The sequence below is a fragment of the Trachypithecus francoisi genome, unplaced genomic scaffold (genome assembly GCF_009764315.1).
Source record: "Trachypithecus francoisi isolate TF-2019V2 unplaced genomic scaffold, Tfra_2.0 Lachesis_group3, whole genome shotgun sequence".
Lineage (NCBI taxonomy): Eukaryota > Metazoa > Chordata > Mammalia > Primates > Cercopithecidae > Trachypithecus > Trachypithecus francoisi.
The window spans coordinates 99,319,708-99,342,038 of record NW_022681468.1 but is presented as its reverse complement, the minus strand read 5'-3'; the positions used below and the strand labels follow the sequence as shown (position 1 = coordinate 99,342,038).

Genomic DNA, 22,331 nt, shown 5'->3' with positions numbered 1-22,331 from the left:
TCATGCTTGTAATCCCAGCACTTTGGGAGGCCAAGGTGGGTGGATCATTTGAGGTCAGGAGTTCAAGACCAGCCTGGCCAACACGGTGAAACCCCATCTCTACTAAAAATACAAAAATTAGCCAGGTGTGGTGGCACACACCTGTAATCCCAGCTACTCAGGAGGCTGAGGCAGAATCGCTTGAACCTGGGAGGTGGAGGCTGCAGTGAGCTAAGATTGCGCCATTGTACTCCAGCCTGGGTGACGGAGCGAGACTCTGTCTCAAAAAAAAAAAAAAAAAAAAGAAAGTTAGCTGGGCAGAAGTGGCACCTGCCTGTAATCCCAGCTACTTGGGAGGCTGGGGCAGGAGAATCGCCTGAACCCAGGAGGAGGTTGTAGTGAGCCAAGATCATGTTACTGCACTCCAGCCTGGGCAACAAGAGCGAAAATCCTTCTCAAAAACAAAAACAAAACAAAAAACTACGGCAAAAACTTGCAGTGAGCACTGAAACTACTTAACTGTAGGTCTAAGACTAAAATAGGATTAGGGTAACAACGGAGTGTCAATACTATATGCTTTGATGATGTAGAAAACTCCAGCTAGTAAAAACTAGGAAGAGAAGAGGGGAAAAAAGGAGGGAGGTAGAATACGAACACTGATTTCCTCACCCTCAGTAACTGAGAGTCCATGGATAGCATTTAAAACGAAAGTAATAAAGGTATGGTTAATCTGACTTTTACTGTGACTTTTCCCGTGAATGTCCACACCTACCATTATTTGCTATAAACAAAACTTTGAGAGCCATTAAACTTTTGGCAAGGGCCAAAAAACTCTTTTTCTTTCTTTTTCTTTTTTTTTTTTGAGACAGGGTCTTGCTTTGTCACCCAGGCTGGAGTGTAGTGCCATGATTATAGCTCATTGCAGCCTTGAACTACTGGGCTCCAGCAATCCTCCTGCCTCAGTCTCCTGAGTAGTTGGGCCTACCGGCACATGCTGCCATGTCCAGCTTTTTTTTTTTTTTTTTTAATTTTTAAGTAGAGATGAGGTCTCGCTCAGGCTGGTCTTGAACTCCTGAGCTCAAGGGATCCTCCCGCCTTAGCCTCCCAAAGTATTGAGATTACAGGTGTGAGCCACTGTGCCCAACCCAGAAAGATCTCTTCTGCTGATTTGAGTTTTTTGCCATTATTGCAAAAAACTCACCCAAAATGCATCATCTACAATTTCCAGTTTCTCTAAAGTTAGAACTCAGACTGCTATGAAATAGTAAGTACAGAATCCTAGATTTTTAGGATTCCTCCACCTCTACTCTTCCATAGTTATCTTGCCCAACCTAATTCAGCTTCATTTCTTTTTTAAAGTAACTTGTCCTTCCAAAGCATTCCTCTTAGTTTTCACAGAATAATTTTCTTTTCTCTTTTTTTTTGGAAACAGTCTCACTCTGTCGCCCAGCTGGAGTGCAGGGGCGTGATCTCGACTCACTGCAGCCTCTGTCTCCCAGGTTCAAGCAATTCTCTTGCCTCAGCCTCCTGAGTAGCTGGGACTATAGGCGCACGCCACCACGCCCAGCTTATCTTTTCTATTTTTAGTAGAGCCAGGGTTTTACCATGTTGCCCAGGCTGGTCTCGAACTCCTAAGTGCTAGGATTACAGGCATGAGCCACCATGCACAGCCAGAATAATTTTCTTTTCTCTTTTTTTTTGGAAACAGTCTCACTCTGTCGCCCAGCTGGAGTGCAGGGGCGTGATCTCGACTCACTGCAGCCTCTGTCTCCCAGGTTCAAGCAATTCTCTTGCCTCAGCCTCCTGAGTAGCTGGGACTATAGGCGCACGCCACCACGCCCAGCTTATCTTTTCTATTTTTAGTAGAGCCAGGGTTTTACCATGTTGCCCAGGCTGGTCTCGAACTCCTAAGTGCTAGGATTACAGGCATGAGCCACCATGCACAGCCAGAATAATTTTCTTTTCTTCCTCATAATTTAATACGTATATTATTTAATCAAATTACATAATTACAGTACCACTTTACTGGCATAAAGAGATCTGGAAACATCACATCTGACCTTTAATAAGCAAAATGACTCAAGTATAACTGAGCAATGGATAAGCAAACAGCTGCCCGTATTAGTCCTGCTAGTCAGTTCAGACCTTGTCCACTGAATATGAAAAGTTGACCACGAAAGATGGCTAACATTTCTCTGACTGGAGACAGACGGGACTTGAGAAAGTTGGAGGCTGCCAAGCATGGGTGTGGGGAGCAAGCAGTCAAGAATCAATACTGAACTCATGTATCTAAAGAACTGGAGATACAGTTAGGGCACAAAGAAGGGTTCTGTTAAACAATGGAAGTTGGCTGGTGGGCTGACCTTGAGGAAGCCTGTAGAAATCTAGGTAAATACCTGAGAGAAGACTGACAGATAAAGTCACAAATCAACACAGGGAGGCTGGTAGGGAAAGAAAATCTGAGATGTGAGTCATGCAAATGGCATTCGAAACCATAGGAACAGAAGGAAAGAGGCTAAGTCTTCAAGAGGCCTAAACCCAGACTCACACAGTGTGCAATGAACAAACATGAACTATCAAGTATGATAATTCAACTTTCTCTCTACTCAGCAAGCATGGGAAATAATGACACTAGCAAAATGCATTCAGAAGTGTTTATTAACAGAGTTTAAACAAAAGTGCTACTGATTTTTTAGTACTTGGCAAATCCAATGGTTATTTAACCTAAAAATAATTACAACCAGGATGAGTTTCATCTGACATAAAGATTAGGATAACCCCAATAAACCAACAGGATATCTTGATATAAGGGGAAGACAACAGAAAAAATGCTTCAGGCGATAAATCTGAAATCTTAAAAGGTAAAATGAGGCATAGATACTGATGTTTTCCAAGATCAAGATACACAAATTTATGACCACATTTTAGTGAGTGAAAGTTGGTGTTTTTAGCTCTGTCCTATTTAAGTTTTTCTCTTGGAACCCCTGAAAATAGTCAAGAGTAGGAATGAGTACTATAGTCAAAATGTCAGTTCCTCTAAAGACAATTTAACCTGCTATCGAGTCTCTCCATTCTCCCCCCAACACCTCTGGACATCTGTGTCTCTTCATTTTTTTTTTTTTTTCTTGAGACATGGTCTCACTCTGTCGCCCAGGATGGAATGCAGTGGCACGATCTCGGCTCATTGCAACCTCCACCTCCCGGATTCAAGGGATCCTATAGCCTCAGCCTTTCCAGCAGTTGGGACTACAGGCCACATGCCACCACACCCGGCTAATTTTTTTTTTTTTTGAGACGGAGTCTCGCTCTGTGGCCCAGGCTGGAGTGCAGTGGTGCGATCTTGGCTCACTGCAACATCCGCCTCCCAGGTTCAAGTGATTCTCCTGCCTCAGCCTCCCGAGTAGCTGTGACTACAGGCACGTGCCGCCACACCCGGCTAATTTTTTGTCTTTTTTGTAGAGACGGGGTTTCACTGTGTTAGCTAGAATAGTCTCCATCTCCTGACCTCGTGATCCACCCACCTCAGCCTCCCAGGATGATAGCTTTTTATACTAGTTTCATTAATTCCTAAGAAAGGGCTTCAGAAAATAAGTAGGGAAGAGATTGTTGAGAGATGGGAAATGCATCATTTTCTTGTCTATACTTGAAGGCATGGTGGCTACTAATAAGTCAAAGGGTAACAAGACGCTCTGAGGTGACTCAGCACTGACAGGGGAAGAGAAAATCATCTGAGAGTCATCTTGGCCCACAGTCAGACTCTAGTTCCCCTATTATTCATTTTAGAAAGAAATGAAAAGGGGATATCTTTATGAGTAGAATTGAGGGCCTGGTACATATACCTTTTTCTCTCTTACTCGATACTTTCATTCCAAAGTCCAATGTTTTATCGGTGTTTTAAGACAAGCAAAGGACTGACTATCCTCATTCCCTTGCATCTCTTTTGCCTAAAAACGAACATATGGTAATTAGATTCAATGACTCTTGGCTGGATATCTACGTAGGTGTAACTACAGTGAACAACATGGAACACATTAAGAAGTACCAGGCATACTTGACTTCACTGAAAAGTTGACTTCTAGCTAAGGAGACAAAACAATATGAGTCAAAGAGTTAGACATTAAATCACCATTAAATCATTTTAACAGAAACCTTCAAAAGTATATTACACACTCCCATGACTTCTAAAAAAGAATATTCTAAATGTAATTGGGCTTTTTTGGGGGGGAGTGCTTTTTTTTTGCAGCTCACTGTTAATATCAAGTAATGAATTGTATTTATTTATTTTTTTTTTCTTTAGATGGAGTCTCGCTCTGTCGCTCAGGCTGGAGTGCAGTGGCACGATCTCGGCTCATTACAAGCACTCTAAGCACTCTAAGATGCACATGAGCACAGGCACATGAGAGCAGAGGCAAAGAAGAGCAGATTCAAATCTTCCATGTCACACTCATTCCAGACATACACTAATTAAGTAGAATTGAGGGCAGATTCGTCCTGTATTTAGAATTTTTCGTTTCCTTTTTGTTTTCGGACAAATGGATAGAGGTGAACAAGTTAAATGTTTCAGTGAGCCCGCTGTACATAAAAGGTAGTGTGTTAAATTCAAGGCATTCACTGATTTTTCTTTTTTTTTTTTTGAGATAGGGTCTTGCTCTCTCACTATCACTCAAGCTGAAGAGCAGAGGCGTGATCATGGCTTACAGCAGCCTTGACCTCTGAGGCTCAAGTGATCTCACCTCAGCCTCCAGAGTAGCTGGGACCACAGACGTGCATCACCACGCCCAGCTAATTTTTGTATTTTTCATAGAGACAGGGTTTCACCATGTTGCCCAGGCTGATCTCAAACTCCTGGGCTCAAGCAATCCTTCTGCTTCAACCTCCCAGAGTGCTGGGATTACAGCACCTGGCCGATTTTTCACTAAAAGAATATAATCTCTAACAACGTCTATTTTCAAATAGGCTTAACATCACAGAATGTTAAGAGCTGGAAGAAGGAATGAAGATAAGATGTGGACCCTGCCCTTAAAGGGTTTAGAATCAAGTAAGAAAGATTAAACATGTAGAGAATTAACTATAATACAAGGAAGTCTTTGATAAATTCCATGACCCAAGTACAAAGTGCTATGTTATTTCAGAGAAGGGTGACCTTAAGACTAACTGGCAATTGGAGGAAAAGGTATCCAGGCAGAGGGAATGGCAAATTACCTAGCAACTCATTAATTATTCTTCATTAATAATTCATCATCTTTTTTTTTTGAGACAGATTCTCGCTCTGTCACCCAGGCTGGAGTGTAGTGGTGTGATCTCAGTTCACTGCAACCTCCGCCTCCCGGGTTCAAGCAATTCTCCTGCCTCAGCCTCCTGAGTAACTAGGATTACAGGCATGTGCCACCGCGCCTGGCTAATTTTTCTATTTTTAGTAGAGATGGGGTTTCTCTATGTTGGCCAGGCTGATTTCGAACTCCTGAACTTGTGATCTGCCGAACTTTGCCTCCCAAAGTGCTGGGATGACAAGCATGAGCCACCACACCCAGCTCATCTTCTTTTATAATTAATAAAAGGATCACTCACTCACTGGCTTCATGTTTTATGCTCTTTGAGTATATATAGTTGACTACAGTAAAGTATACTCACTACATATTATTACTTCCTTTTTAAAAAAAATGAATTCCTATTATGAGTCAGGGTTCTCTGTGAAATCATTTTTTTTTTTTTTTTAATGTTCTAGCAGCACTTTTTCTTTCTAGCCCAGTGTTTCATCCTCCTTTGGCTACTACCTATTTGCACTGCTGATCCCAAACGTCAAGCACAGTGCTAGGTATAGAAAAAGATCCAAACCTTGTCCTTTTGAATTTTATCCTTCATTGGTTGCTTATCTGCTAACAAAACATGACACAAACACATTTCCCCATATTTAGGATGTTAAAGCAGGCAGGAACACTATAGGCAGCATTGCAGAGTGTAGAGGGAGCAGGTCCAGAATCAGAGTCCAGGATCTGAATCTGGCTCTATCACTTACCAGCTGTGTGACCTTAGAGAAACTGAGGCTTCCTACCAATAAACCTCAGTTTCTTCATCTGTAAAATGGGGAGAACCAGAGTTCTGGGCTGCCAGGCTTATTCTAAAGATTAAAAAAGATGATGTAGGAAATAAATGAGGCACTGTATATAAAGCACTTGGCTATCTATTATGTGCCTGGTTCTTAGTAAGTACTTGATGGATGTTGGTTAATTTGGTAGTTATAATCAAAGTCATCTTGACCAACCTCTTCCCCAGTGCAGGATTCTGTTCTTTGGCTCCTGCAACAGTGTAGATCCTTCACTCTGGTGACAGATCCTTCGCCTCCATGAAGAGAGCTCACTACTGTTTCCAAACTGCTCAGTGGGCTGTTGAGCAGCAACAACTGTCAGAGAGTTTTTAACTGTACTGAGCTACAACAAGCATCAAATAATTTCCACCCCCGATCCTACCTGTGTCCTCTGGAGCAACAGAGAATAAGTCCCTGCTCTCTACCCTGAGATTCTATCACTCTGCCTAAGGCAACCACATAGGCAGGCAGATAAGTGAAGCCATTAAAAAAAAAAAAAAAAAAGTCCAATGCCACGCCTAGATCTCACAAACCTGTTTCTAAGGAGACTATCTCCATCCCCACAGTTCCCTGCTCCTTCTAAATCACTGCCCATGGAATAGCCCTGCACCCCACTCCACCCGCTCGCCCTTTACATGCTGGATCAAAGACTTCCAAAGCTGTAACATCCCTAAACACAAGTTACAAAAATAGTTCAGTATCACTGGAGCGTAAAGTTCAAAGCAAGAGGTAAGGCTAGAGAGGCAGGCTGGGCAAGCTCACGGAGGTCTTTGTACATGAGAAGGGGCTATGGCTTCACCCTTTTGGCAGTGGTCCCCAACTTTAAAAAAAATCATGAAAATTCACTAAATAACATACTTCCCTCAATCACTTAGTGTAACTGAACTATCATAAGGTTCTGAGGAAGGTGGTGGAGGGGAGTGAGGCATGTCCTTCTCCTCCTCAAGAATCACTGCAGTTAGGGGTATACATCAGCAAGGGAGTTAGTAAAAAATACATTTTTAAATATATCATTAGGAAGGTGTGTAAAGGATAGTTTTAAGGCACAATATAGGAGGCAGAGAGACTAGTAGGAAGAAAGTAAAAATAAAGACAAACTCACCATTTATTGAACTAAGCAATTATTCACCGACTCCAATCCTCAAGTAATTGAATGGTAGATATTACTGTATTATATCTAATCTAAGACTTCACTGATTGTAAAACATACCATTTTATGTGCTACTAAAAAAGAAAAATGATATACCATTGATTATAAGAAAAATCTTGATTTGATGTTAAAATTATAAATGGTACTCAAAAAGTGAGTCTAAGAATCAATGAAATGTGATATCATCCCTGTTTTACAAGTGAAGAAAATTGAGGCACAAAGAGGTCTTGTTTTGTTTTGTTTTTTTTTGAGACGGAGTCTCGCTCTGTCGCCCAGGCTGGAGTGCAGTGGCCGGATCTCAGCTCACTGCAAGCTCTGCCTCCTGGGTTCACGCCATTCTCCTGCCTCAGCCTCCCGAGTAGCTGGGACTACAGGCGCCCGCCACCTCGCCCGGCTAGTTTTTTGTATTTTTTAGTAGAGACGGGGTTTCACCGTGTTAGCCAGGATGGTCTCGATCTCCTGACCTCGTGATCCGCCCGTCTCGGCCTCCCAAAGTGCTGGGATTACAGGTTTGAGCCACCGCGCCCGGCCACAAAGAGGTCTTTAAGAGGGTTGCATAAATTACACAGTTAGAATCTGGTAGAGTCAGAAGCCCACAAAAGCACTTCATGCAGAATCCCACTTGAGGAACATAGGGTTCCTAGATCCTCCTGAGTGCACCCAGAGGTTATCTCCCAAGGGAGCAAAGGCAAAGTGAAAAGTGAGCCCACCCTGAAACTAGCCAGTATGCACAAGTCATAACCTTCAGAGGCAAGGTCTAATTAGAATTTGGTTTTAAAAAATGGGCCTTGGCTGGGTGCAATGGCTCACACCTGTAATTCCAGCACTTTGGGAGGCTGAGGCAGGTGGATCACTCGAGGTCAGGAGTTCGAGACCAGGTTGGCCAACATGGCGAAACCCTGTCTCTACTAAAAAGTACAAAAATGAGGGCCGGGCGCAGTGGCTCACACCTGTAATCCCAGCACTTTGGGAGGCTGAGGTGGGCAGATCACGAGGTCAGGAGTTCAAGACCAGCCTGGCCAAGATGGTGCAACCCTGTCTCTACTAAAAAAACACAAAAAATTAGCCGGGCATGGTGGTGTGCACCTGTAATCCCAGCTACTCAGAAGGCTGAGGCGGGAGAATTGCTTGAACCTAGGAGGCAGAGGTTGCAGTGAGCCGAGACTGCACCACCGCACTCCAGCCTAGATGACAGAGTGAGACTCCGTCTCAAAAAAAAAAAAAATCAGCCAGGCGTGATGGCACGCACCTGTAGTCCCAGCTACTCAGGAGGCTGAGGCATGAGAATTGCTTAAACCCGGGAGGCAGAGGTTACAGTGAGCCAAGATTGAGCCACTGCACTCCAGCCTGGGCAACAGAGCCAGATTCTGTCACAAAATTAAAAGAAAAAAAAAAGGAGGGGAGGGGAGGCCTCTAGCTGTGCTAATCAGATATTGAAAATAAAAAAAACAGGCTGGGTAAGATGGCTCATGCCTGTAATCCCAACACTTTGGGAAGCTGAGATGGACGGATCACTTGAGCCCAGGAGTCCAAGACCAGCCTGGACAACATGGAGAAACCTCAATTCTACAAAAAATAAAAAAAAATTACCCAGGCATGGTAGTGCACGCCTGTAGTCCCAGCTATTTGGAAGGCTGAAGTGGAAGGCGCTCGGAAGCAGAGATTACAATGAGCTGAGATCGTGCCATTGCATTATAGCCTGGGCAACAGACCAAGACTCTGTCTCAAAAAAAAAACCAAAGAAAAGGCCAGGCGCAGTGGCTCATGTCTGTAATCCTTGCACTTTGGGAGGCCTACGTGGGCGGATCACCTGAGGTCAGGAGTTTGAGACCAGCCTGGACAACATGGTGAAACCCTGTCTCTACTAAAAATACAAAAATTAGCTGAAAATCACTTGAACCTGGGAGGCGGAGGTTGCAGTGAGCCAAGATTGTGCCCATGTACTCCAGCCTGGGCAACAGAGTGAGACTCTGTCTAAAAAAAAAAAGAAAAGAAAAGAAAAAGAAACTCACAAAATTGAGACACATATCTATTTCACATCAACTAATCAATTCTGACTGTCCTGTACTGTTTGGATAACCAACAAAGTATTATACACTGACACTATTCCAAAGGAGTTTACAATCTACTAGAAACAATTAGAATTAAAAACATGAGAGCATGAGCAAGAAGACAAACAGTTTGGAGAACTACAATACTGAATTTCAGAGAAAGCTTCATCAAAGGTAAAAACTGGGCTGGGGCTGGGCACGGTGGCTTATGCCTGTAATCCCAGCACTTTGGAAGGCCGAGGCAGGAAGATTGTTTGAGTTCAGGAGTTCAAGACCACTCTGGCCAACATAGCCAGACCTGTCCCTTTTTTCTTTTCATTTTTTTTTTTTTTTTGAGACGAAGTCTCGCTCTTGTCGCCCATGCTGGAGTGCAATATGCAATCTCGGCTCACTGCAACCTCCGCCTCCTGGGGTTCAAGCAATTCTCCTGCCTTAGCCTCCCAAGTAGCTGGGATTACAGGTGCCTGCCACTATGGCCGGCTAATTTTGGTATTTTTAGTAGAGATGATGGGGTTTCACCATGTTGGACAGGCTGGTCTTAAACTCCTGATCTCAGGTGATCTGCCCACCTTGGTCTCCCCCAAAGCGCTGGGATTATAGGTATGAGCCACTGTGCGCAGCCTTTTTTTTTGAGACAGGGTCTTGCTTTGTCACCCAGGCTGGAGTGCAATGACACAATCATGGCTCAACGCAGTCTCAACCTCCCAGGCTCAAACGATCCCCCTACCTCAGCCTCTGGAGTAACTAGGACTACAGACATGCATCACCATGCCCGGCTAATATTTTTTACTTTTTTGTAGACATGGGGGTCTCACTATGTTGCCCAGGCTTGTTGTCTCCAACTCCAGGGCTCAAGTGATCCTCCCACCTCAGCCTTCCAAAGTGCTGGGATTAACAGGCATGAACCACTGCACCTGGCTTAAAGAACTCTTTAAATTATTTTTCCAGAATTGTAATTCAGGATTTTGATTTTTCTGGATTGTGATTTTCAGGACATTAGACTTTAGGAATTTTGATCTTTCCAGATTTCAATATTTGGGATTGTTCCTTTCAGGATTATTATCGGCTTCCCTCTTACTTCTCTCACTTCCTTCCAGTTTCTATTCAAATGCTATCTTATCAAACATTTCTCTAACTACCCTATATAAACTATCAAGCCACATCTACCCAGGCCCTACTCTGCTGTATCTTCTCCCCTGCACTTATCACCACCTATGTTTTATTTTGTCTCCCCGTTAGAGGTAAGATTCATGAAGACAGGAATGTTTTATTAACTGTTTCCCCAGAATATGGGTGGATATATGAATTCCCGCCTAGAACAGTGGGTGAATATATGAATTCTACAGTAATTAATTAACAAGTATGTCCCAACTATTGTGCTAAAAATGGAAAATACAGTGGTGAACAAGACAATCTGATCCCTACTTTCTTAATACTATCTGGTGGGGGAAACAAACAAACAAAATAATGAAATATTTTGTGTAGGCACAGTTCTAAGTACTTTACATATTTTTAATAGTCACAGCTACCACATAAGCAAGGTGCTATCACACATAAGTTTGTTTTCTTTTTTTTTTTTTTTTGACACAGGGTCTGGCTTTGTTGCTCAGGTTAGAATGCAGTGGCACGATCTCAGCTCACTGCAGTCTTGACCTCCCAGGTTCAAGCCATCCTCCCATCTCAGTTGTCTGAGTAGTTGGGACTACAGGTATGTGCCATCATTCCCAGCTAATTTTGGTGTTTTTTGTAGCGATGGGGTTTTGTAATGTTGTCCAGGTTGGTCTCCAGCTCCTCAGCTCAAGTGATCTGCCTGCCCTGGCCTCCCAAAGTGGTTGAATTACAGATGTGAGCCACTGCGCTCAGCCTCACACAAAAGCTTCTAAGGCACAAGTCATTCGGCTCTTATATGGCAAAGTCAAGATTTAAGCTCAGACACACAGGTTCTGGAGTTTGTGCCCTTATCCATGCAAACAGGAGAAAACAACACCCTGTGTCAGATGCAGTGGCAAAACTAGCCAAAGGTGCTGGGCAAACAAGACAAGTATATCTATTTCAGTCTATTGGCAGGAGGGGAGTGCCAGGAAAGGCATTTTGAGGGCTGACTTTTTCAAAGGGTGAGTCAGAATTATCGGTGTGGGTCAGACATGGTGGTTCACACCTATAATCCCAGCACTTTGGGAGGCCGAGGCGGGTAGATCACCTGAGGTCAGGAGTTCAAGACCAGCCTGGCCAACATGGTGAAACCCTGTCTCTACTAAAAATACAAAAATTAGCTGGGTGTGGTGGCACGTGCCTGTAATCCCAGCTACTCAGGAAGCTGAGGCAGGAGAATCACTTGCAGCCAGGAGGCGGAGGTTGCAGCGAGCCGAGATCGTGCCACTGAACTCCAGCCTGGGCGACACAATAAGACTCTGTTTCAAAAAAAAAAAAAAAAAGAAAAAAAAAAGAAAAGAAAAGGCGGGGCGTGGTGGCTCACGCCTGTAATCCCAGCACTTTGGGAGGCTGAGGCAGGTGGATCAGGAGGTGAGGAGATCAAGACCATCCTGGCTAACATGGTGAAACCTGGTCTCTACTAAAAATACAAAAAATTAGCTGGATGTGGTGGCATGCACCCATAGCCCCAGCTACTCAGGGGGCTGAGGCAGGAGAATCGCTTGAACTCGGGAGGCAGAGGTTGCGGTGAGCCAAGATCATGCCACTGCACTCCAGCCTGGCAACAGAGTGAGACTCCTTCTCAAAAAAAAAAAAAAAAAAAAAGGCCGGGCGCGGTGGCTCAAGCCTGTAATCCCAGCACTTTGGGAGGCCGAGTCGGGTGGATCACGAGGTCAGGAGATCGAGACCATCCTGGCTAACACGGTGAAACCCCGTCTCTACTAAAAATACAAAAAACTAGCCGGGCGAGGTGGTGGGCGCCTGTAGTCCCAGCTGCTCGGGAGGCTGAGGCAGGAGAATGGCGTGAACCCGGGAGGCGGAGCTTGCAGTGAGCCGAGATCCGGCCACAGCACTCCAGCCTGGGCGACAGAGCGAGACTCCGTCTCAAAAAAAAAAAAAAAAAAAAGCCAGACGCTATAGCTCATGCCTTTAATCCCAGCACTTTGGGAGACTGAGGCGGGCAGATCATGAGGTCAGGAGATTGAGACCATCCTGGCTAACACAATAAAACCCTGTCTCTACTAAAAATACAAAAAATTAGGCGGGCGTGATGGCATGCACCTGTAATCTCAGCTACCTGGGAGGTTGAGGCAGGAGAATCGCTTCAATCTGGGAGGTGGAGGTTGTGGTGAGCCGAGATCGAGCCAGCCACTGCACTCCAGTCTGGTCAACAGAGCGAGACTCTGTCTCAAAAACAAAAAACAAAAAAAACCTGTCAGTGTGAAGATGCAGGAGCTGGAGGTTCTGCTTTGGACATACCGTGTTTGAAGTAGAGTGAGTTTGGACAGCAACTGAGGAGTCACCAACAGACAGATAAATGAAGTCATGGGATTGTGAGAGATTTCCTAAGAAGACAACGTCTCAAAGAAAAGAGAAGAATGGCCATTTAAGAGGTAAGAAGCCCAGTGGGCCAGAGAGAGTGGCCAGAAAGGTAGAAAAAAAATATACCAGTAAATGTGTATCATAGAAACTAAGAACAAAGACTATTTTAAAAATAAGGAAGTGTCAAAATTGCTTGGTGAAGGGCACTGGAAAGTGTCCATCAGATTTAGCAATACAGAGGACAAGGTTCTCAACTGGATCACTGTCTACTTCAAACTTTTCTACTACTGATCTCTTATACATACTCCGTATTCTAACACCATGCTCTTGATCTAGGAAAGTACTGCTCCCATTCAGAAGGCATTTGGAAATGTATCAGGTAGGCACTCTACCAGCATTTAGTAGAAGGGGCTAAGGACACTAAATACCAGCAATTCAAAGAAAAATTGCACTGCCCAAAATGTAAACAGTGCCTCCTCTGGCAGACCCTTGGTCTGGCTGGAGCTTATGCATAGTTCCAAATCTCCCATGGCCCCCAGCCTTTGTTCCTAATTGTCTTGACTCTTAGACTTCTGGTTTTGAAAACAAAAAATCAATAAATTCTATAAATTTTTATATCTATATCTATCACATTATTTATGCTTTAAAATTCTCAAATTCTGTGGTTTAGTGGAAAGAACATGGGTTTTAAAGTTTCAGGCACTTTAGCCTGAGTTTCAGCTTCCTCATCTGTTACACAGGAATGCTACTATCTACTTTATAAAAGATTACTGAGAATAAAGTACCTAGCACAATGCCTGGTACTTGGCAGCTGCCCAGTTAACATTAACTTCCCTTCCTATGACTACTCCTCCCATGATAATTTCTTTCTTCTTCTTCTTTTTTTTTTTTTTTTATTTGTGACAGAGTTTCACTCTTGTTGCTCAGGCTAGAGTGCAATGGCAAGATCTCAGCTCACTACAACCTCTGCCCTCTGGGTTCAAGCGATTCTCCTGCCTCACCCTCCTGAATAGCTGGGATTACAGGTGCCCACCACCACACCTGGCTAATTTTTATATTTTTAGTAGAGATAGGGTTTCACCATGTTGTCCAAGCTGCTCCCAAACTCCTGACCTCAGGTGGTCCACCTGCCTTGGCCTCCCAAAGTGTTGGGATTAGAGGCATGAGTCACCACACCTGGCCTGATAATTTCTTACTCAGGAATTTATATAGTCTTCATTGCTCTTCTCACTTGGCATTGATCTTCTACCCCAAATTGCCAGTGTTTTTTTCCCCCAGCTATCTGGCTTAAGGCAAGTCATACCTGTGGTGCCAGTCCAGCCTTGCCTATGTTGTTACACACTTGGCACAGCTCAAGAGCTGTACCCTGCACTCAGTCAGGAGGCTGCCTGCCATGCTTCTGTATCTAGGGCCACAGATGCTCAGCTGAAAGCTGCAGATGGGTTACCATCTACTCTGCTAGTCTGTTTCAGAGCCCAGCCTCAGAGACAGCTATTACTTCAAAGTCCCATTCTTTGTTCTCTACTTTTGATCAAATATCATTAAATGAAAGAGCTTATGATTAGGTACTGTATTATTCTGTATAAATAATTTATATGCAATTTAGTGTTACAAAATGCAACCTGCAGATATATACATATTTGACTAAGACAGTGCTTACGGTCACTTCTATGAAAAGCAGTACAGGATGAGAACTCCCTAATATGAACATCATGCCCACTGAAAAATTACACTCAACTTACAGAACGTTTTCCAAAAATAAGCCGTTGACTCCAAGACCAAGGGATGTCTCTGTATGATCCATCTATTTACTTCAACTATAAGCTCCCGGGTTTTTTTTTGTTTTTTCTTTTTTTGAGACAGCCTCACTCTCTCACCCAGGCTGGAGTGCAGTGGTGCAATCTGGGCTCACTGCAACCTCTGCCTCCTGGGTTCAAGCAATTCTTGTGCCTCAACCTCCTAAATAGCTGGGATTACAGGCATGCGCCACCATGTTTGCCTAATTTTTGTATTTTTAGTAGAGACGGGGTTTCACCATGTTGGTCAGTCTGGTTTTGAACTCCTGACCTCAAGTGACCCATCCATCTCGGCTTCCCAAAGTGCTGGGATTACAGGTGTGAGCCACCGCGCCCAGCCCTTCTTTCTTTTTTTTCTAAACAAACTACAGGGATTTTAGAAATCTGAGAAATCATTATTGCTGATCTCTGTCTTTTTTTTTTTTTTTTTTTTTGAGATGGAGGCTCGCTCTGTCACCCAGGCTGGAGTGCAGTGGCGCAATCTCGGCTCACTGCAAACTCTGCCTCCTGGGTTCATGCCATTCTCCTGCCTCAGCCTCCCGAGTAGCTGGGACTACTGGCACCCACCACCATGCCTGGCTAATTTTTTGTATTTTTTAGTAGAGACAGGGTTTCACCGTGTTAGCCAGGTTGGTCTCAATCTCCTGACCTCATGATCCACCCGCCTCAGCCTCCCAAAGTGCTGGGATTACAGGCGTGAACCACCATGCCCGGCCAATCTCTGTCTTTATGCTACCCTGAGGGAATAAGATTTTGGCCTCTGAAAAAAATATTCTACAGCCAACACTAAGAATTGAAGATAACACATAGAAAGTACAGTAGTCCCCCCTTACCTGCCTAGGATATGTCCTAAGACCCCAGGGGATGCGATGCTTTTTTCCCATACACACATACCTAAGATAAAAAGTCTAATTTGTAAATCAGGCACAGTAAGAAATTAACAATGATAAGTAATAATAAAAACAATTATGACAATATGCCAGCATCACTACTCTTGCACTTTGGGGCCATTATGAAGTAAAATAAAGGTTACCTGAACACAAGCACTGCGACACTGTGACAGTCAAGATGGCTACTAAGTAAGCAATGGGCAGCTAGTGTACATCGCATGGATACAATGGATGAGGGGATGATTCCCATCCTGGAGCAGGACAAAGCAACATTTCATCATGCTGCTCAGAATGGCATGCAATTTAAAACATACTGTTTATTTCTGGAATTTTCCATTTAATATTTTTGGACCATGGTTGACTGTGCATAACTGGAACTACAGAAAGTGAAACTGCAGATAAAACTGTCTTAACCAGTTTAACTCTGCCCTTCAACTGGCCTTTCTGTATGTAAGATAATACATTTCTTTATTACTTAAGCAAAAAAAAAAAAAAAAAATTCTGCCACAAAATTCTTACCTACCAAGCATCAGTAAAGAAGGGTTTTATAGATGCAATGGAACCCAAGGCTGGCCTCAGCTCCCTTCTTCTCTCTTTGGCACATTCAGATACAGAAATAGAGGCAGCCAAGGATAGTCAAGTGTGTTAACTCACACCTTTTACAAGAACTAAAACTCAAACAGAATATCTTATTCTTCTAGACCAAATAGCTCCTCTTTCATCATCAAAAACACAAACTGTATGTCCCTCACTTGTCCCTCCATTCCTGGAGACCTGCAGTCAGGACACCTGCTTCAACGTCACAGGGTGTGGCGGGTATTAATGAGCTTTGTTATCATAAGCTCTGTTCACAGAAGTGACATCTGGCAAACATAACCCAGTATTACTGTTTATGATCCTTTCATCTCAGTGCTCACAAGTCCAATTTTGAACCCTCAGCATTTTTCCATTTTAGCAGCCTATGCTTAGCAGAGATTTAAAATTCCATACTATGAGGTTTTCTTGGATTCAGCACCATTCAGAAGCATATGTTTCGCTCTGCAAATTGAAATCTATTTAACAACAACAAAAAAAAAGCTGGATAAATTCCCTTGACATAGCCATTGATTTGTGACTCTGATGACCAAATCTTGAAAGCCCAATTGAATTCTAAATCCAGCTTTGCTATTAGATACTGGTAGATCAGAATATTAGGTCACCCACACAGTTTTCTTTGAACAAAAATTCAATTCACCATAATTAACACCAACACCCAACTCAGTCATGATGTTGAGCTGTGTTTAGGGATTTCTGAAAGCAAAAGGGAACCAAGTGCCCTAGGCTCTAAATAGCACAGCCAGGAGAGCTGATGTCTACCCCAGAGAATATGAAATCAGACCTTACTCCAGCCTCCAACAGTTTAAATCATGAAGGCCGGGCGCGGTGGCTCAAGCCTGTAATCCCAGCACTTTGGGAGGCTGAGACGGACGGATCACGAGGTCAGGAGATGGAGACCATCCTGGCTAACAAGGTGAAACCCCGTCTCTACTAAAAAATACAAAAAACTAGCCGGACGAGGTGGTGGGCGCCTATAGTCCCAGCTCCTCAGGAGGCTGAGGCAGGAGAATGGCGTAAACTCGGGAGGCGGAGCTTGCAGTGAGCTGAGATCCGGCCACTGCACTCCAGCCTGGGCAACAGAGCGAGACTCCGCCTCAAAAACAAACAAACAAACAAACAAACAAACAGTTTAAATCATGAACAACCTTATGAGACTAGAGTCCTGGGAACTCTTTAGTGACACTCACCTGAAGACTATCCCAGTCAGTAAAAGGTACCACACTAGATTCAGTGAGGAAGACAAAGATAAGGTAGTCTAATCAAGCAGGGAAAACATAGAAAGGTATATAAATTAAGGTCACAGAAGGATAAAAATAATACTATACATGGTTCAAAGAGATCACAATAGGCTAGACCATGAGGACAAGCTTTAGGGTGGTAGGATTTGAGCTGCACTTGAATGACAGGCAGTATTTAGTACATGAAAACACAATTTAGGCAGAGAGTTGAGGCAGGAATTACAAAGTAAGAGTGGTCTACTGTGGCTGGAGCAGAAAGTGGCAAATAGTTATAGAAGTAAGGCCAAGATAGGATGGAGACAAATTGTGGACAGCCTTGATGTCTGGCCAAGGAGTCAAGGCTAGTCTAAGAAGTACATTAGAAAAACTAATTTCAACAAGAAGGAAGAGAGAATAAGGTTAGAAAACCTGCCAGAAACAAGCAAGAGATATGATAACTAAAGACAATGTTTGACTCATAACTGAAACTGGGACTTAAAAAAAGAACTAAAGGACATTTCTGGGACAATTGGGGAAACTTAAATATGAACTATATATTGGAAAACAATATTTATTAATGTTAAATTTCCCAACTATGTTAATTGTGTTGTTCATCATTAGAGAATTATATACAACATATTATATAATAATATTCTTGTTCTTAGGAAATGTCTATTGACATATTTAGGGATGAAAAGTTATGATGTCTGCAACTAACTCTCAAAATGGCTCAGGAAAAAAGTATGTATGTATATAGAGATAAAAGCAAGTTTGCCGAATGTTAATAGTTTATGAATCTAAGAACAAGATATAAAGAAGGACATTACGGCCGGGCGCGGTGGCTCAAGCCTGTAATCCCAGCACTTTGGGAGGCCGAGACGGGCGGATCACGAGGTCAGGAGATCGAGACCATCCTGGCTAACATGGTGAAACCCCGTCTCTACTAAAAAAAAAAATACAGAAAACTAGCCGGGCGAGGTGGCGGGCGCCTGTAGTCCCAGCTACTCGGGAGGCTGAGGCAGGAGAATGGTGTGAACCCGGGAGGCGGAACTTGCAGTGAGCTGAGATCTGGCCACTGCACTCCAGCCCGGGCGACAGAGCGAGACTCCATCTCAAAAAAAAAAAAAAAAAAAAAAGAAGGACATTACAGAAAAAAGCAACAGGTTTAGTGATTGACTGGATCTTGGGAGCGAGGAAGAGGGAGAAAAGGTTTTGAACGTAGATGACAGAGGATGGTACTAACACTCCTGGAAAAGGGAAGCTACAGGGAAAAATGGTTTTCAGAAGACATATGCTGAAGCTGGCTCTGGATAACTGGCAAGAAGACATTTAGATGTGAGAATGACATTAGGGAGAAATGCCTTCAGGCTGTTGGAAATACAGGAATAGGACTCAAGCCATACATCAAGACTAGATGTATAGTAATTGGTAATGACCAATTTGGGAATTACCTACATAGACAATAGTTTGAGCATGAAAATGTTTTTTTTTTTTTTTTTTTTTTTGAGGCGGAGTCTCGCTCTGTCGCCCGGACAGGAGTGCAGTGGCCGGATCTCAGCTCACTGCAAGCTCCGCCTCCTGGGTTTACGCCATTCTCCTGCCTCAGCCTCCCTAGTAGCTGGGACTACAGGCGCCTGCCACCTCGCCCGGCTAGTTTTTGTATTTTTAGTAGAGACGGGGTTTCACCATGTTAGCCAGGATGGTCTCGATCTCCTGACCTCGTGATCCACCCGTCTCGGCCTCCCAAAGTGCTGGGATTACAGGCTTGAGCCACCGCGCCCGGCCGAAAATGTTTTTTTTTTAATACCCAAGTTTTGCTTTAAGACCTAGAACATGAAAAATGGATGAGATTTATGCTAGAAATATGAGAGGGAGAAGAGAGAGGTGAGAGATGACTGACAACATAATTTCCTGATAGAGTGGGAAGAGAATAGGAGAAAAATCAAGAGGGTTCTATATTACAGAAATAAAGGTGGAAAAAGATTAAGAAAGTGCTCCATTGAAGGGTTAACAGCATCAGATACCGCAGAAACAATAAAGAAAGTGATGACTAGGAAACGACCATAGGATTTGAAAATTGGGAAATCATCAGTGAATTTTGGGTAGGAGTGAAAACCAGGCTATGGGACTCTAGAAAGAGAACAGAGAAAGTAGAATTAAAGACTGGGTATAAATCACTCACTAATTCAAGTTCACCTTGCATGAGAACAATGGAAATGGAACTACAGTTAGGAGGGCAGTAGAGCCATGGGAAGGGCTATATTCTCTCTGAGACTGGGGCATTCTGGGGATCTGTAGACACAGAAGAACAAACACTAAGGACACCTTACAGACCGGTGCAAGAAGTGACATTATGGTGTGTGTTGGGGAGAGATAGAAAGAGAACCTGGCTCTAGAAATGGAATGAAATAAACCCTCCTTTAACACAGGAAGAAAAGGAGAGAGAAGAGGTGAAAAAGAGAGAAGCAGTGATAAAGACAGTATACAAAAACAATTTAGGAGGTTAAACAAGAAATCACAAGATTAGGAATAAACAACTTGTCAGAGCCGAGGAATTCAGTCATATCTAGTCTTTACACAGGCCTACTACTCTGGCCACATCTGCTTAAGGTGATGGGGTATCTATCCATGATTGTTTTTTTTTTTTTTTTGAGACAGAGTCTCGCTCTGTCCCCAGGCTGGAGTGCAGTGGCCGGATCTCAGCTCACTGCAAGCTCCGCCTCCCGGGTTCACGCCATTCTCCCGAGTAGCTGGGACTACAGGCACCCACCACCTCGCCTGGCTAGTTTTTTGTATTTTTTAGTAGAGATGGGGTTTCACCGTGTTAGCCAGGATGGTCTCGATCTCCTGACCTCGTGATCCACCCGTCTCAGCCTCCCAAAGTGCTGGGATTACAGGCTTGAGCCACCTCGCCCGGCCTATCCATGACTATCTAATGCAGATCTTAAAGACCTAGGAACTGATGAGAGTTTCTGACCTCAAGGTGAAGAGATTCTTTAGTCAAAAAGAACAGAGTTCAAGGTGATGCTCCTATTGTCTTAGGACAAGGCTTTTGCCTATCTTAGTAAAAATATCATTTTTTATTATCAATAGAAAGAAGCTATACTTGAATTAGCAACTGCTCTCTATGACAGCAAAGATAAGCTTGAAATCCTATGAAAAGGAAGCCACCTGTTGGAAGCCTCAGACATTCTAAAGCTGAATAGGGTAGGATTCTGATTCCTTGCATCACTAGTTTTCAAAAAATCTCAGGAGATATGAACAGTTATTTCCTAATACCGCATGAACAACAAAAACAGTTTCATAAACTGTAAAAGAAATTTGCAGTGGCAGCAAAATACTTTATGGAACTTATCTGAAGATAAGACATAAGGGAGAACAACATTTTTATGGCCTTTTATTTCCTTCTAAAAGCCATGTCCAATAAAATGGCTGGAAGTGGAATTACTTTATTGCTTTAGAGGGCATCCTTACAGATGTTTACAAAGCAGTATTAGAAAGATGATGCAAAAAACTCATGATTACCTCAGGAACTAGAAAAAAGGCTTTTGATAAATTTTAACATCCTTTTGTGATTAAAAATGCTTAGTAGGAAGAGAAAGGAAGAAACATCCTTAATCTGATCATCTTTACCAAAAAACCTATAGCAAATACTGTACTTCATGGTGACAGGATGAAAGCTTCCCTTTGAAACCAGGAATCAGAGCAGACGCCCACTGTCACTACTTCTATTCAATACAACTTCTACCAACACATTTTTTTTTTTTTTGAGATGGAGTCCTGCTCTGTCGCCCAGGTTGGAGTGCAGTGGTGTGATCTCTGCTGCTGGGTTCAAGTGATTTTCCTGCCTCAGCCTCTCAAGTAGCTGGGACTACAGGTGCACCACCATGCCCAGCTAATTTTTGTATTTTTAGTAGAGACAAGGTTTCACCATGTTGTCTAGGCTGTTCTCAAACTCCTGATCTAAGGTGATCCGCTCACCTTGGCCTCCCAAAGTGCTGGGATTACAGGCATGAGCCACTGTGCCCAGCCCTTACAAATACATTTTTAAAACACAGGCTGACAACCTCACAGAAGAAAGAACAAAGGCCCTGAATAAACATTTCACTAGAGAGGACCTCTTAATAGCCAATAAACAAGAAAAGATGCTCATCTTCATGAGAAATGCAATTAGAATGACAATGAAATGCCAGTACATACCTACTAGCTTGATAAAAATTAAGTTCTATATCCGTCAGTCAGGACAGGCTTGGTTAAGCCACAGTAACAATTTTAACATTTCATGGCTTAAAGTAACAAGTTTATTTCTCTCATACTATACACACATCCACTGTGGGTCCACTTGGGGACACTGCTCTACCTCATCCTCAGTTAGGGACCCAGGCTGTGGGAGGCTGTGTATCCATGCTTCCACAAATGGAATACACACACACACACACACACACACACACACACACATATTCCATTATTATATATATTAGCACTGGCTCCTAAGTTTTGCCTAGAAGTGACACATGGCACTTCCATTCACACTTCAATGGCTAAAGCAAGTCACATGGCTACACCTCACTTCAGGAAGGCATAGAAGTGTAATTTTACCATGTGTCCTGAAGGGGAAAGAACTGTAAATATTTAGTTATCAGTTCTAATGATTACCACACTGAGAATATAAACTTTTGGTGAGCATATGGAGCAAAGGGAACACTCACCCCCCATTGGTGGAAGTATAAATTGATACAATCACTCTGGCAAGTTTGGCATTATCTAACAAAGTGGCAGATACTATGGCCTACAGTCCGGAGGCCTTGAGCCTCAGACTTCTTCTGCCAGTGCTGCAGGCCTGCTGGTGCCTTTGTGATCCCCTGTTTCTTCCTTCTAGAGGCCTCATCTATGACCCAGGAATTGCACTATTAAGAGAAATAGATGTTTCAAGAAAATGTACAAAAATGTACAATAGCATCCGTTTTCAAGAATATTCATGACAACATATTTCATAAAAGCTCCAAACTCAAAACAATCCAATTCCATTAGTCATAGAATGGATAAAATCATATAATGAAATCCTATGCAGCAATGAAATTAAACTACCTAA

The 22,331-nt window shown here is 43.2% G+C and overlaps 1 protein-coding gene across 3 annotated transcripts in view; it reads right to left on the bottom strand.

The window, feature by feature from the left end:
• AP3S2 (adaptor related protein complex 3 subunit sigma 2) overlaps positions 1-22,331 on the bottom strand; it is a 66,007-nt gene that overhangs the window by 9,766 nt on the left and 33,910 nt on the right. Inside the window, exons 5-6 of one of the 3 annotated variants that reach the window (XM_033189037.1) lie at positions 6,242-6,362; positions 5,644-6,097 (exon numbers count right to left, since the gene is read on the bottom strand). The exons of 1 other annotated variant lie outside the window; for it this stretch is intronic. In XM_033189037.1, coding sequence (XP_033044928.1) covers positions 6,093-6,097; positions 6,242-6,362 — 126 coding nt within the window. In that variant the 3' untranslated portion in view covers positions 5,644-6,092. Of the gene's footprint in view, positions 1-5,643; positions 6,363-22,331 lie in introns of those variants that run through there. One more of the 3 variants, XM_033189036.1, reaches the window with a different exon arrangement.